Genomic DNA, 13,927 nt, shown 5'->3' with positions numbered 1-13,927 from the left:
CCTAGACTTGGAGTTATACGCACCTCTTCCCTTTCGCTCATAACAAGTCATCAGCGAATTTTCTCGATTGGATTTTAACAGTGTCTACTGCAGCCACCCACTTCTTCCGCTCCACTATCGCGAAAGCGGCCCATACCACTACCTGGACTGCCTCGCTCTCAGCGAGAGCCTGGGCTGGCTTCCCCACACCCTCATTGAGTACCCCCTCCTCTTCTCCGCCATCCAGCCCCTGGAACCACACGCGATCCCCTGCTTTTCGCTGACACCCTTCTTCATCTGGCTCCGGCCAGGGCCCCACTCTCTCGACTTGCCTTCCCCACGACCCCAGTCACCCCACCACCCACCCCATGCCCTCTGACTTCCATTCCTTAACTTACAATTGCCCTCCAGCCTTCTACTGCAGAAGCTTCTCGGCATCCTTCAAGACCCAATTTAAGGGCTACCCCCTCCCCCGCCCCCAAGTTATCGTTAACAGAGTCAATTCTTTACTGCTCTAACAGCACCTTACCTAGACTCAGAGCTTTGCCTGTGTTACCTGTCTTGTGCCATCCTGTTCCAGTTGGTTACATCCACACTTAGCTTGACTGCTAGACTGTCAGGTCCTTGGAGGCAGGGTCCATGAGGACAGACTATTACAGCATCGTGGCTACCCAGTATCTGACCCTCAGTGACCAAGCCAAACACAACGTGATGGCCTGCCCCACGTAATCATTCATTTCACGGAGATTTCCTGACCCTAAACAAAACAGAACATCTCTGTCCTCATGGCATGTACATTGTAATGATAAGATACAGACAGAGAACGAGATAAATCAGCACATGTATACCACATTAGACCGAAACAGTAAACCAAAAAGCAGAGTAGGGGAGGGGAGCAGGGCCGTGGGGATAAGGTTCCGTTTCCTCGGGTGACCAGGGAAAGCCGTTCTGTGAAGCAGACAAGTAAGCAAAGACCTAAAGGAGGTGCAGGAACCCGTCATGCAGATCTGGGGAGAGAGTCCCGGGCAGAGGCGCAGCCAGTGACGCAGGTGTCCGTGTGGCTGAAGTAGAGTGAGGGGGAGAAAGGTCAGGGAGGACGGCAGAGGGGCACCAGCAAGCCAAATCCTGGAGGACCTCGTAGAGCAGTGAGATGACCTTGGCTTCTACTCTTTTTCGGATGGGGAGCCATCACCCAAGTTCTGTTTTGAAAGAATCACTCTGGTTACTGAGTTGAAGTGAGGTCTCATTTAACTAGCAGGCTTGCTTGCTGGCCCCCGCTGTCCAGACCTATCCTTGACGGGTGGGTAAGATGCTTCTGAGGGTTACCTAGGTGCTCAGATCAGCCAGAGCTTGTCGTGAGAGTCCTAAACTGAGCTCAAAACCAAAGAGAATCTACGAGAAACTTGAAGGGAAGGGTCCAAAGCCCGGCACCAACAGCCAGATTGTGCTACGAGGCATGTCAGTGAGGGACATGACGGTAAAGGCATGCTGTCTGTCCACTTCCCGTGTCCTCCCAACAATGCTTGGGATTCCCAGGCAAGGCAGCAAGTGCTGTGGCTTTTAATTTTGCAGATGAAGACATGGAATCAAGGAACAAAGCTAGTGTGAATCTGGAAAGTTATAGACCCTGACCACCAGGCTCACAGTTACTGAAAGCTGTAGCAAGGGGTAAGAATCAGCTGCAAGGATCATCAAAACCAAGGAAATTCCAAGCAAGACGCGGAAAAATATTTCAGGGCTCAGGAGAAACGTCATGATACCCAGTAATGAAAAGTGATAAGGGGCGCCCAGTGGGCTCAGTCAATAGAGCCTTGACGGGTAGAGTAGAAGGCTGGAGGGCAATCTCGGGGTTTTGAGTTCAATCTCGGGGTTTTGAGTTCAAACCCCATATTGGGTGCAGACATTACTTAAAAACAAAATCTTTAAAAAGTGCTAAGAAGGGGAGCCTGGGTGGCTCAGTGTGTTAAAGCCTCTGCCTTCGGCTCAGGTCATGAACCCAGGGTCCTGGGATCGAGCCCCCGCATCAGGCTCTCTGCTCAGCGGGGAGTCTGCTTCCCAACCCCCCCCCCCCCCCCGCCGCCTGCCTCTCTGCCTACTTGTGATCTCTCTATCTCTGTCAAATAAATAAATAAGTGCTAAGAAGTCTACACATACACATGTAATTATAAATCTGTTAGTAAACATTTATTCCATTAAAGGAGATGCCCTCTCCCAGACCCCTGCCACCCTTAAATGAACACACAATACAGAAAACTAAACTTTCTCTTAAATGCTTTGGCGGGGGAAAAACTCCAAACAGAGGCGCCTGGATGGCTCAGTAGTTAGGTGGCTGCCTTTGGCTCAGGTCATGATCCCAGCCTCGGGCTCAGGCTCCCTGCTTAGCAGGAAGCCTGCTTCTCCCTCTCCGGCTCCCCCTGCTTGTGTTCCCCTCTCTTGCTGTGTTTCTCTCTGTCAAATAATAAATTCTTTAAAAAAAAAAACTCCAAGCAGTGGTTATCTGGGGGAGGGTGCAAAGAAGATTCATATTATCTACATTATATATCTCTGTAATGTTTTAATTCATTTACAATGAGCCTACAATTACAGTCGTTAATAGTATTAATTTTGAGACATTAAGAAAACAATAAAGACATCTAGGAAAGAAAAAAATGCACTGAGGAGCTAACCACTCAAAGGAGCCCTTGGGTGAGTATTTTGGGGAAGTAAAGAGATATAATAATGTGAATAAGTGAACACTATGTTATCTGCATTGTGTATATCTTTATACATCAGGGGTCTTTGGTAATATAGGCAGGGCCTACTTTCTTAAATAATAAAAAAGCAAGGAGGTTACCTAAGAAAGTTCTAGAAGGACTACTGAAGAATTATTAGATTGCATTCTCTGGATATTATGAAAGAGGATAAGCAGTTAGCAGTACGCAAGGAGTTAAGGAAAATCTTCTTCAGAATAAAAGCAGCCAGACAGCTTGCAGTCCTACTATTGTTATTTCTCGAACACATCCCGGAGGCATTTAGACTTAGGTCTGCTTAAAGAGCTTAGGGCTAAAAAAAGGAAGTTAGCACATGGCCTCTCTTATTATTGTGTTCTACCATGGTAAGTCTTGGAGCCGCAGGAAGGACTGTGCACTGTCTTCCATGGGCTAGAATTAGTAAACAGAAGGGGACATAGTTAAGGTAGAACAGTTGTCTGAGCTTCGAATTCTTTGGCTTTTTAAGGTTTTTGCTGTCTTGATGTAATCTAAATACAACACTGTTTCAAAATATCTAATCACAGATTTTTCTCCCCCAGTTCTCCACCCTTATTGTTGGCATGCACGTGCAAGTACAAATAGTTTCTGGGAACCCAGTAAAAGGGCCAGCATCGCAGTAGGAACATAAGAAAGTACAAGAGTCACACTCAAACAGGCTTTTGAAAGATCTACTTACCACTGGATTTAATTTCTCGGACATAATTACTAGGGAACCAGCCTGTTCTGCCATTTAATGTGCCTTCCCACCAGCCTCCTTCTTCAACTCTGGTGACATAAATGATGTCCCCTTTACAAACCGACAGCTCGTCTTCATTTGTCTGCTTAAAGTTGAATCTTGCCTTGACTATCAACTGATGGCTTCCATTTTCCGTCATCTCCTAGAGAAACAAAAGCCACACCAGATTAAGCGGCCCCCTAAATGGGGCAGGGGCAGAAATTAAATGAATGGAGGCCAGTAAAGTGAAACCCCGGGTCTCCCTCAGTTTTGAGTTTTTAGCTAAGGAGTGGGATGGGGTGGGAGGTGGCTGGCGGGGGCGAGGTTAGTAAGCTCCTCGGAAGAGCACGTAACCTTCTGCATTCGTGAGAATGTGTATTCTGGGGGGGGGTCACAGCTCTCATCTCCCTCTCCCTCGCCAATTATCTGAAGGTACTTATTTAAATGAGCCGCCTCTACCCCACACACAGACACGATCTTACACAATTACACAGCCAAGATTAGGTACTAATCTACCCATAAAATCTGCCACCCACCTCCCCATTGCTAAGAATATCTTAAAGTGGCTAAGATTTAGTCATTGGCAAACACCAAATACCCCCTCGTTACCTGAGTGGGGAGTCGTTAAGCTGTCATGGGCGCCTTCGAGAAGCTGATGAGCACAACGGACCTTTACCCAAAACACACCCCCCGAAGTTCACAGGCAAGAGATTCTGCACACAATCTGAGAGGGTCCCAGAGCTGTGGAACCGTCGTGTTCATCGGCTCCTCAAAGGGATCGTGATCTCAAAAGGTTAAGCGCTTTGGAAGTAGTTAAAGTGCTTTGGAAGCAAGAGCTCTTGATGGCTTAGAGCAAGTGGGTGGCTTCTGACAGGAACGAAGTCTCTAACGAGCAGAAGACAGGCGGTTCCTCCCTGATAAACGCTCCCATTAAGACCAAATGCAAAGACAACAGGGTACAGCCAATGCGGGAGATCCTCACAGGCTCCCCAGGAACGCAAAGAGAAAAACTGAAATGACGATCAGGATAATGAGAGCAAGTAAGAGATGAGGACTGAAACCAACATCAGGAGGTTGTTCTAGTGACTTCCATTTGCAGAGCCTTCTGCAGGAAAGGATTCACTCGGCTCGAGGAAGGGGAAGAACTCGAGGGCTTCAACCCCCACAGGCCTGAACTGGCAGCCGGGTTCCAGAGTCGTTCTGGGGGCAAGGCCCCCAACACAGAGGCCAGCTGTCTCACCACCGAGGCAGCTGAAACCGGGTCAGGGGGTCTCATCCGACGGATCTTAGAACGGGCAAGGGGAATCGGGTTCTGCACTTACCACTGCCTTGGACTGCCTTTGCGGGCCTGGAGGTGCGCTCACCACCGCTCCCTGTGGGTTCGTCTGAGAACTATTAGCAGCACTAAGAGAAGAGGAACGTCCACATGGTCTTTCTGAGAGCTGATCTGTGAAAAGAAGAAAAGGCAAGATAAAGCGAACTGCTCCTGTCCGAAACACAGCTACAGAGCACGCCGTCTTTCCTGGGACATCATCAAAGGCTCCCGGGGCCGCACGGTTGCGGCTAGGGACGTGCCAAGTGCATTTCATTCCGCACCACCCGCCCCCTCCATGCCGGCGGCCAGCTTCCTCCTGCGTAACCTTACTGGCCATCGCTGTCCAGTAGAATGAAAAACAGCGACAAAGCCACATTTTCGCTTAACCCATTTCCCTACCACTGGCCCCTCTTGAACCAGCGGCAACAGTACGCCCTGTTATCCAAGGCAGAACTATATTGGGTACCAAACAGCTGTTTGTGGCTCTTATTACTTTGAAATATTTCAAACTTCTCTCTTTGTGTTTTGACCCTTATCTGGGTGGTTCTCGTCCTCGTAGGCAGCAGTATGTGTGGTGTCTGTGACTAGCCTGGGGCTGGGGGGTGGGGTCGGTGGGGTGGGAGCCGGGGAGAAGGAGAATCGGAGAGAGAATGTGTGTGTGTGTGTCGGGGAGAGATGCAATCTTGACACCGAGGATCCTTCTTTGGAAAACTCAAATTCAAGAATCTTCCCTTCCTTGAAACCTCGTGAAATCTGATCAGACCAGCGCTGAGCTGGATGTTTTCCGTATGCTGACAGCGTGCAAAAGAGAGTAGCTAGCTTCTTGACAATTCAAATGAGGGTTCTTTTCCTCTCCATTTATTTTTAAAAGACATAAACTGCAAAAGTCTAGAGCCCAAACATTCCCTAGGCGACAAGCTCAGTATCCAAGTAATTTCCTTGATGTTTTAACTTTCACCTCCTTATATTTTATAAATATCTGTGGCAAGGGAAGAGACTGTAAAACCTGCTAGCAGAGTTTGGCAAAAGAACGTATAATTTGTATGGCATAATGTTAGAATTACACGATCCTCCCTGCCCAGCCCTGGGTGCTTGTCGTGTGTGTTAAATATAGTTCCTTGAATTAGCTGTACTTTCTGCTATGCGCCTTGCAATGGCTCAAAAGCATTTTTTTTCCCAAATAGCAAAAGAACAACTCCAGAGAAGTATTTTTACACTTATTGCTATTATATACAGCTCTTTTCACTAAAATGGTAATTACTTGATAGCTTTGGCATTGACTACATTGTCTGCTCTTGTTCGCCAATCGTCTCACGTGGGGAAGTAGAGCCTTCCTAAATAGACATTTTCTCAAGGGCGGGGACTGTATCTTACACTTCCTTTGTGGTGCTTGGCAGTGCTGGGCACACAGCCTGTTGACTTTCCAACAGTCTGAACCCCAAGAGCCATGCTCCGGCATGAAGGGTCGGGGCTCCATCTGATGCAGGTCTGAATCCCAGCTCTGCCACTTGCTAATCGGGCAACTGCAGGCCTGATTTCCTTTATCTGTCATATGGACCTACTAATAATACCTACCCCTAGAACTGTTTCAAAGATGAGCCCACCGATGGTTCTTAGAATTGTTTCAGACCCGTGGTAAGGGCTCAATGCATTTTTTTTTTGCTCAATGCATTTTAATTCTGGTGATTTCCATCCAGCTGTAGGTAAGAAGATGCTGTCTTGCAGAAGGAGTGAAGTTATACTCCAAGATATCCACATTTTCTTTACATTCTTTAAGATTTATATCCAGTACCTCCAATGTAGTGGTTATTAAATGTTTAAATAAGTTTAAATAATAATTTAAAAAAAGGATTTTTTTCATTCACTAGGAGCCTGAGGTTTCATTTCCAGTGCAAGGTTACTGATGGCTTCCTTTACATGGAGAAACACATACAAAAATCTGAGAAAAACATGTCAGTAGGGGGGACAGGGAAGTAACAACTATCTTCTGTGAAGTTTATGAAAAAGAGAACTTGTCTTTTCCTTTTCCTTTTCTGTCCTGTAACACTCAGGGGCTTGTTCCACAGCTTTGAACAAAATAGCTTTCTTGGTTCTTATCCTTATATGAAGGGCGTTGCAGTAAATCTGTGAGAGGCGTGTCAAAATCCTACTCCATGGACAAGTAAGACATGTGACCCCCACTGGGATTTATTTGCCAGGAGAGGAGAAATGTGCCCCGATCGAACCGTCCTGGCCACAGTTGGCTCCTAGGGGAATGAGAAGCCCATGGATCCAAACATGTCACGCGCCACTCATAAATCACAAAGCCTGCTTACCTTCTGTTGCCTTGTTGACAGCTAAAAGTGTGCTCAGAACCTTGGAGAAGTTGACCCCTGAATAAAGGTCATCAGGATCGAATACCTATGAGAAAGGAAATTGAAACTGTCAGACACCGTAAGTATTCAACTCAGCAAACCAAACTAGCAAACGGCCACTTCCTCCGGCTCTTGGGAGACAAAAATGTACAAGCTGAGACCCAAACCTCTGTGCACCTTTGGGAGAAGTGAAAGCAGCAGCTGAGCCACCTAATGACATGTGGGAGGCCATCGGTGAGTCAGAGCGCAGCGGTGATGGGAAATGAGAGCCAAGCTAAGAAGCACAACCCACAAGCAAATGCGCTCATCCGACCTGAGCATGTCAATCCTCAGGCCAGTTCCAGAAAACCCAAATGCATGGGTTACAGTTCATACCTGTCACCTACACGATGTACTGATGGTCCGCGAAGAAGGGGGCGGAACCTTTCTGACATGTTCCAAGTGCACGGTTTAATCACCGGATTCAGTAAGACCACTGTCCACACTGCCTGTTCCTCTGCTCCCCGTCCTCCCCGCTGCCACCCACTGGGTCCCAATGGCCTGGGATCCCAACTCCATGCCACCCAAACTTTTCCAAGGCCTGCCTTTGGTTCCCAGCCTCGGTGCCTGGTTTCTGCTGTTTGACCTTGCCCCTCTCAGCCCATCTTCATGGATTTGAACCTGTGCCAGCTCTTCCTGGCCTCAGGTGACTTTTTCAGATGGGACCTCTGGCCTTCCTAACAGTACTCTACTGTCAGCAACAAAACAGGAAATAAATACAACATTTCACTTTGCCTTCATTCTGATAGGCCACTGTCCCGAGTGAAGACACCAGTCAGCTGTTGTTTTAAATACAAACGAATTGTTGATTTATAAATGTATTCAATGTATTAAAATGTATGGACAATTCTTCTAGTCTCACATACATGTATTTGAAACTAGAAGCATCCTCGAACATAGGTACAATCCACGAATTTGCGAACCAATGATGTAGATATACTTATCTATGGGAAACCCACATCCTGGATGGAAATGTACCTTCTAAAAACATTTCATTCCAGGAAGTCTAGAAGTCTGAATCTTCTTTTCCCAGATGTAGTGATGGGAATAAAATGTACCTCTTTGTGTGGGACAAGATTGGTAATGGGCCCAATTAATTCCTAATCTGTGTGTTTTCTGGACAACGTCAAGGCAAAATTTTCTCTTCTTTGTGTACATATTCTTCAAGACTTAAACTCTGTCTCTAGAACAAAAATATATAGTAGCCATTTTTTTTCAAATTGGGAAGGAGTATCAACCTAGATACTGTATGCAAATATGAGCCTAGAGAAGTCTGCCTATTCCGGGATTCATGACTATGCTATTCACTTAATCAACGAATGTTCTGCAGTCAAAACAATACGACCGAAGAGCCCAATCACATCTAAAAATGACACACTAGGGGCGCCTGGGTGGCTCAGTTGGTTAAGCAGCCGCCTCTTGATTTGGGCTCAGGTCGTGATCTCAGGATCATGTGATTTTCTCTCTCTCCCCCTCTGCCCCTCCCCCAATCGATCGATCAATCTTTGAAAAAAAATAAAAACCAAAATGACACACTAATCTACTTTTAGTAAAGGGCTCATCAGAGCCCTTTACTCAAGAGTCAGGAGTCAAATGACACTACAGTCCAATATAAACTTCAAAGTTGTCCAGGAATAATTAGGCATTCTGTTTCAGGATGCCAAAGTCTGGGTGAACAAGATACAACAGACCCTGGAGAAAGAACCTAGTATCCCAGAGGATTCCAGATTCACTGAACGTCCCTTAGGGCCCATCGGTGGGGAAGTGTTAATGCCATGCACACCGAAATGCTAACAAAGCAAAATATTCATTCATTTTTAGCCCATAATTCTTAATGGGAGCATGAATATGTGTGTGCACGTGAAGATGGGGAGAGTCCGAAATAAGAAGCAGAAATAAATATCAGCAGAATAAGGCAGGAGAGCAAAAGCAGTGATAAAAAAAACCTGCCCCTTTCTTTTTCTGTTGCTCCCTCTCCAGGCTGACTGACTGCCCGTATGTGGCAACACTGGCGTTATTCACTCACGCGGGCCCTTGGCTGGAATTAGGACAAATCACCTGATCAGAAAATGAAACGTACATCATCAGCAAGAGTCAGCCACCGCATCTGCTGGAGGGGCGCTGCCGCAACAACAGAGTTTCCTTTTTGGAAAAGCCCGATAAACTTGAGTTTACCCAGGGACACTGTTCTTCTCTCTAAAAGCCTGTTCTGTAGCACAAGGAGCTACACCAGAAGGAGCTGGAAGAGGCCTCTAGGGCGGAGTACAGAAAGCAAAGCCCAAGAGCTACGATTTGCGAGCAGTGGAAAAAGCAAATATAACCTGCAATCCCGTCCACAGTACCACACCCTTCCAAACCTCAAACTGCATGGTAGTGAACATCGTATCCCTGCTGGGAAAGAGCAGAACAGTCCAACTTGGAGTGGGCATGGGGAGAACCAGGAGAAGTAGGCTGTGGGACAGGCCATTTGCCTCGGGCGAATCCCAACCATTTATACATACAAAATGGAGAAGCAATTCCCCTTTCCTATCTGCAAAGCACTGGGGCTTGTTAAAGGAAATGCAAATTTGCATATTTACCCCGCCTGTGCTTTTTCATCTGCTGCCACTCTGTGCAAGCCTCACTAGCCTGCTTAGTATGGCATGAAGCGGAGTCCCAGATGAGCTGAACTTTCTCTCTACCATTTGGGTCCAGAAATTAGCTGGTTAGTTTCCAATTGGATCTGCCAAGGTCGTATGAACAGCAGGATTCCCTCCCTCCATTGACCACAACTGTGATGCAGACAAGAAAGAAAGGGTTGCTTCTCAGGCTATACTGCTAGATGCTTTTAAGGTCCCGCTCCCACAGTGGGATGAGGCAGGGTTCAAGGATATCAACAACAGGGCGCCTGGGTGGCTTAGTGGGTTAAGCCTCTGCCTTCAGCTCAGGTCACAATCTCAGGGTCCTGGGATCGAGCCCCGCATCTGGCTCTCTGCTCAGCTGGGAGCCTGCTTCCCCCTCTCACTCTACCTGCCTCTCTGCCTACTTGTGATCTCTGTCTGTCAAATGAGTAAATAAAATCTTAAAGACAGAAACTTCATGAAAGATGGGTTTTGTTTTGTCTTCTTTTTAAGTACTGTTGACCCTTGAACAATATGGGTTTGAATTGCGCAGGTCCACTGACACGTGGGGTTTTTTTTCAACAAACACAACCCAGTACTATACATGTATTTTTCTCTTCCTTATGAGTTCTTAATAACATTTTCTTCTCTACCTTACTTCATTTTAAGAATGCAGTATATAATACATATAATGTGCAAAATATGAGTTAACTGTTGATGTTATCAAAGAGACTTCTGGCCAATTTACATAAGATTACCTAAGGTCCAATTCTACATCAGCAGCTGAACTCAGACAAGACATTTTATTTCGGTTAAAGATTTTATTTAGGGCACCTGGGTAGCTCAGTGGGTTAAAGCCTCTGCCTTCGGCTCAGGTCATGGTCCCGGGGTCCTGGGACCGAGCCCCGCATCGGGCTCCCTGCTCAGCCGGGACTCTGCTTCTCCCTCTCTCTACTCATGCCGTCCCTCTCTCTTTTTCTCACTCTTTCTCTCCTCTCCCAATAAATAAAATATTTTAAAAAATAAAATTTTAAAAGAGATTTTATTTATTTGAGAGAGAGAGAGAAAGTGTGTCCCTTGGAGGGGGCGGGCAAAGGAAGAGGGAGAGAGAATCTCCAGCGGACTCTCTGCTCAGTGCAGAGCCCAACGCAGGGCTCAATCGTACAACCCTGAGATCACAGCCCAAGCCTCAACCGAAAGTCGGGCGCCTAACTGACTCCACTACCCAGGCCCCCCACAAGACATTTAATCTCTAAATGTTTCCGTACATGTTAACATTTCCGATCTCCACCAGGCCGGAAGCAGGGCGGGGCTGCGCTGAGCTGCCAGTTCCACCTCGCGAGGGGTCACCCGCCAGGGGGTCCGGCCCATGCTTCCAGGGCCATGCTAAACCGCTCCCTGGCACCCTGCTCTCACCACCTGAGATAACCGGTGGTGGCCCTGGCCACATCTTTGTTCAGGGAAGAAGCCACACCGCATACTCATTCAGAACAGGGGGAACGTCTCTAACGTCACGGGGCTTCGGAACCGTTCAGTTGACTTCCAGTTCAAATTAATTTAGGGTTTGGGGTGATCACAATAGGCTCCATCACTCAACTGTTAGCACTGGAACCCCATGGACCTGGCTTCTGCTTTGGGCCCTTTAAAAAAAAAATACCCAGATTCTAAATGTTTTAAGAACATTCCATATCTCCCTTGTTCCTGCTAAATAAAATCTCGAATTCACTTAGCCCGTCTTGAGTCACATTCTCCAATTCCCCCAGCTGAGCACGCTGCCACTGTTAACCCCTGAACTTTGGAGGAAATGTCATTACACGGGGCACCAGAGCAAGCCAATCGGAGCTGCTTAGTCATACGTCACCAGGTGGCTCTGTGAACACACCAGGGATGCTTCCACACAGCTCCCACCAATAGTGGTCACGACGTCAGCACCAAATCATGCCCGTAGCTCAGGCGTGGCACTCCACGGCGTGGCACTCCCTGAGCCACTGGCACTCACTCCCCCTCCTAGAATGCCGTGGATGGCACTTGTACTGTGCCTGGTTTTAAATGATAACTTCCTATTTGATAGGGAGCACAGTTAAAAGACAGCAAATCCTGCCCTCTGGTCCTCTCTTGTTTCCTTCCTACCTGCCCATTTTGGCCATTCAGGGGATAAGATCGGACCTGGGTGTGGGGCTGTGATGAGCTCGGTCTCTGAAAAGGGCTCCAGCGTGAAGGTCCAGAGACTGTGATTCCAAGCCCAGATTCGTCACTGCTGAGCAGCTGTGAGCACCTTGGGAAAGTCACACCACTTTTTTTGCAGCTCTGTTTCCCATCTGGAAAGTGAAAAGTGACAGATGTCTTTGGCCAGACCAGGCACGCTGGTTGTGTCCCCAAGGTCCAGAATCTGGTCTTCCATTGTCATGGCTCTTGAGAATGGGCTCATTCTAACCAAGTTCACAAAAGGCCAACACATCAAGTAAATGGCCAATTTGCTAATTTCTGCTCCAAGAAACAGACCATTAATAAGATTGGATAGTCCCATCTTCTAGCCAACATTACTCTCTCCCAAGAGAGAAATCTGCATAATAAGCCAAATCAGAACTAGAAATTTGTTGGATAGTACACAGTCAAAACAAAGTGAGTCTGGGGTATCACAAGCTAATGTAATTACTACCTGTTTATAAGCAGACTTCTTCAAAATGTCATTTTGAAAATGATCTACTGGAGCGCCTGGGTGGCTCAGTCGGTTAAGCGTCTGACTCTTGATTTCAGCCCAGGTCATGATCTCAGGGTTGTGAGATCGAGCCCCTTGGGCTCTGTGCTAGGCGTGGAGCCTGCTTAAGATTCTCTCTCTCTCAGGGCGCCTGGGTGGCTCAGTGGGTTAAAGCCTCTGCCTTCGGCTCAGGTCATGGTCCAAGAGTCCTGGGATCGAGCCCTGCGTCGGGCTCTCTGCTCAGCGGGGAGCCTGCTTCCTCCTCTCTCTCTGCCTGCCTCTCTCCCTACTTGTGATCTCTGTCAAATAAATAAATAAAATCTTTTTTTAAAAAAAGATTCTCTCTCTCTCTTAAGTCCCTCACCCCTTCCCTCTATAAAAACAATTAAAAATAATTGATTAATTAATGACCTATTTATAAACTCTGGCTCTATCTTGCTGCCACCATCTAGTGGCACTTGGGCTGTGACTGTGGACAGCTTTAACCAATCAATGTTCTTTTGTCCCTGGGTTTATATGGTGTCATTTTACGTAAGTAATGGGGGTTTCTAGACTGCCTGAACATTATAGAATCCAGAGCCAGGAAGTTCAGCTCCATAGAGCTTCTGCGACAGGAGTGAAGATCTGAGAGTAACGCCTCATCTCACACCTCCTCACGACATCACCAAACCCTGTCCCTGAGGGCCACTGCAACATCAGCAATGCCTTATGGCTTCCGTTCTTCCTTGTTAGCACTCCTTTAGGAGAAAAACACTTTTTCCACAACAGGGAGTTCTCCTCAACTGATTTTTTTTTTAGGATTTTATTTATTTATTTGAGAGAGAGAGAGAGATCACAAGCAATGGGGAGGGGCAGAGGGAGAGGGAGAAGCAGGCTCCCCACTGAGCAGGGTGCCCCGACCCTGGGTTCACCACCTGAGCAGAACGGCGATGCTTAACTGACCGAGCCACCCGGACGCCCCTCTTCAATGGAGTATTATGTGTTCCAGAAAGAGCGATGAACAAGGAATGACACAGGTATCTTGGCCAGGACCGTCGCAGATTTAAAAAGAGAAAGAGACAGAATAACTGGGTTTCGGTAATTTCACCAAGAAGAGAGCAGGCATGAAGGGAAGGAAAAGATGAAATCTCCCTTGTTAAAAGGGCTTGCCAAGCCCCGGACTGGAAGCAGGGCACCTAGAAACAGCTGCTGCTCAGCCGGACGCCATTGCGGCCAGCCCCCTGCCCCCACATGCCAGTCACTAGAACCTTCCAGGGAGCCACACTGGCTGCCAGTTTTGACGGGTGCGGTGGATGGGTCATTCTTCAGCTGCCACAGCATCTGGGCACCAGGCCTGGGGGTGTGCTCCCCAAGCTCCTCACCCATACCCTGTCAAGGAAGGGGACTTATTTCCTGACATTCCAAACTGGAATGCAGAACCCATTTTCCCAGAAACACAGTCACGTCTGCCACTTAGTGTGTGAATTCTATAGCTCAG

The 13,927-nt window shown here is 47.4% G+C and overlaps 1 protein-coding gene across 4 annotated transcripts in view; it reads right to left on the bottom strand.

Moving 5' to 3' along the window:
- The window catches only part of ARHGEF6 (Rac/Cdc42 guanine nucleotide exchange factor 6), a 100,596-nt gene that overhangs the window by 60,968 nt on the left and 25,701 nt on the right, over positions 1 to 13,927 (bottom strand). For 3 of the 4 annotated variants that reach the window (XM_044235842.1, XM_044235843.1, XM_044235845.1), the window contains 3 exons: positions 7,075 to 7,159; positions 4,767 to 4,891; positions 3,406 to 3,607 (listed from right to left, as the gene is read on the bottom strand). In XM_044235842.1, the coding sequence (XP_044091777.1) occupies positions 3,406 to 3,607; positions 4,767 to 4,891; positions 7,075 to 7,159 (412 nt within the window). Of the gene's footprint in view, positions 1 to 3,405; positions 3,608 to 4,766; positions 4,892 to 7,074; positions 7,160 to 11,918; positions 12,000 to 13,927 lie in introns of those variants that run through there. The other variant, XM_044235844.1, reaches the window with a different exon arrangement.

Source organism: Neovison vison, chromosome X, assembly GCF_020171115.1.
Source record: "Neovison vison isolate M4711 chromosome X, ASM_NN_V1, whole genome shotgun sequence".
NCBI classification, from domain to species: domain Eukaryota; kingdom Metazoa; phylum Chordata; class Mammalia; order Carnivora; family Mustelidae; genus Neogale; species Neogale vison.
This window is presented reverse-complemented; position numbering and strand designations above follow the sequence as displayed.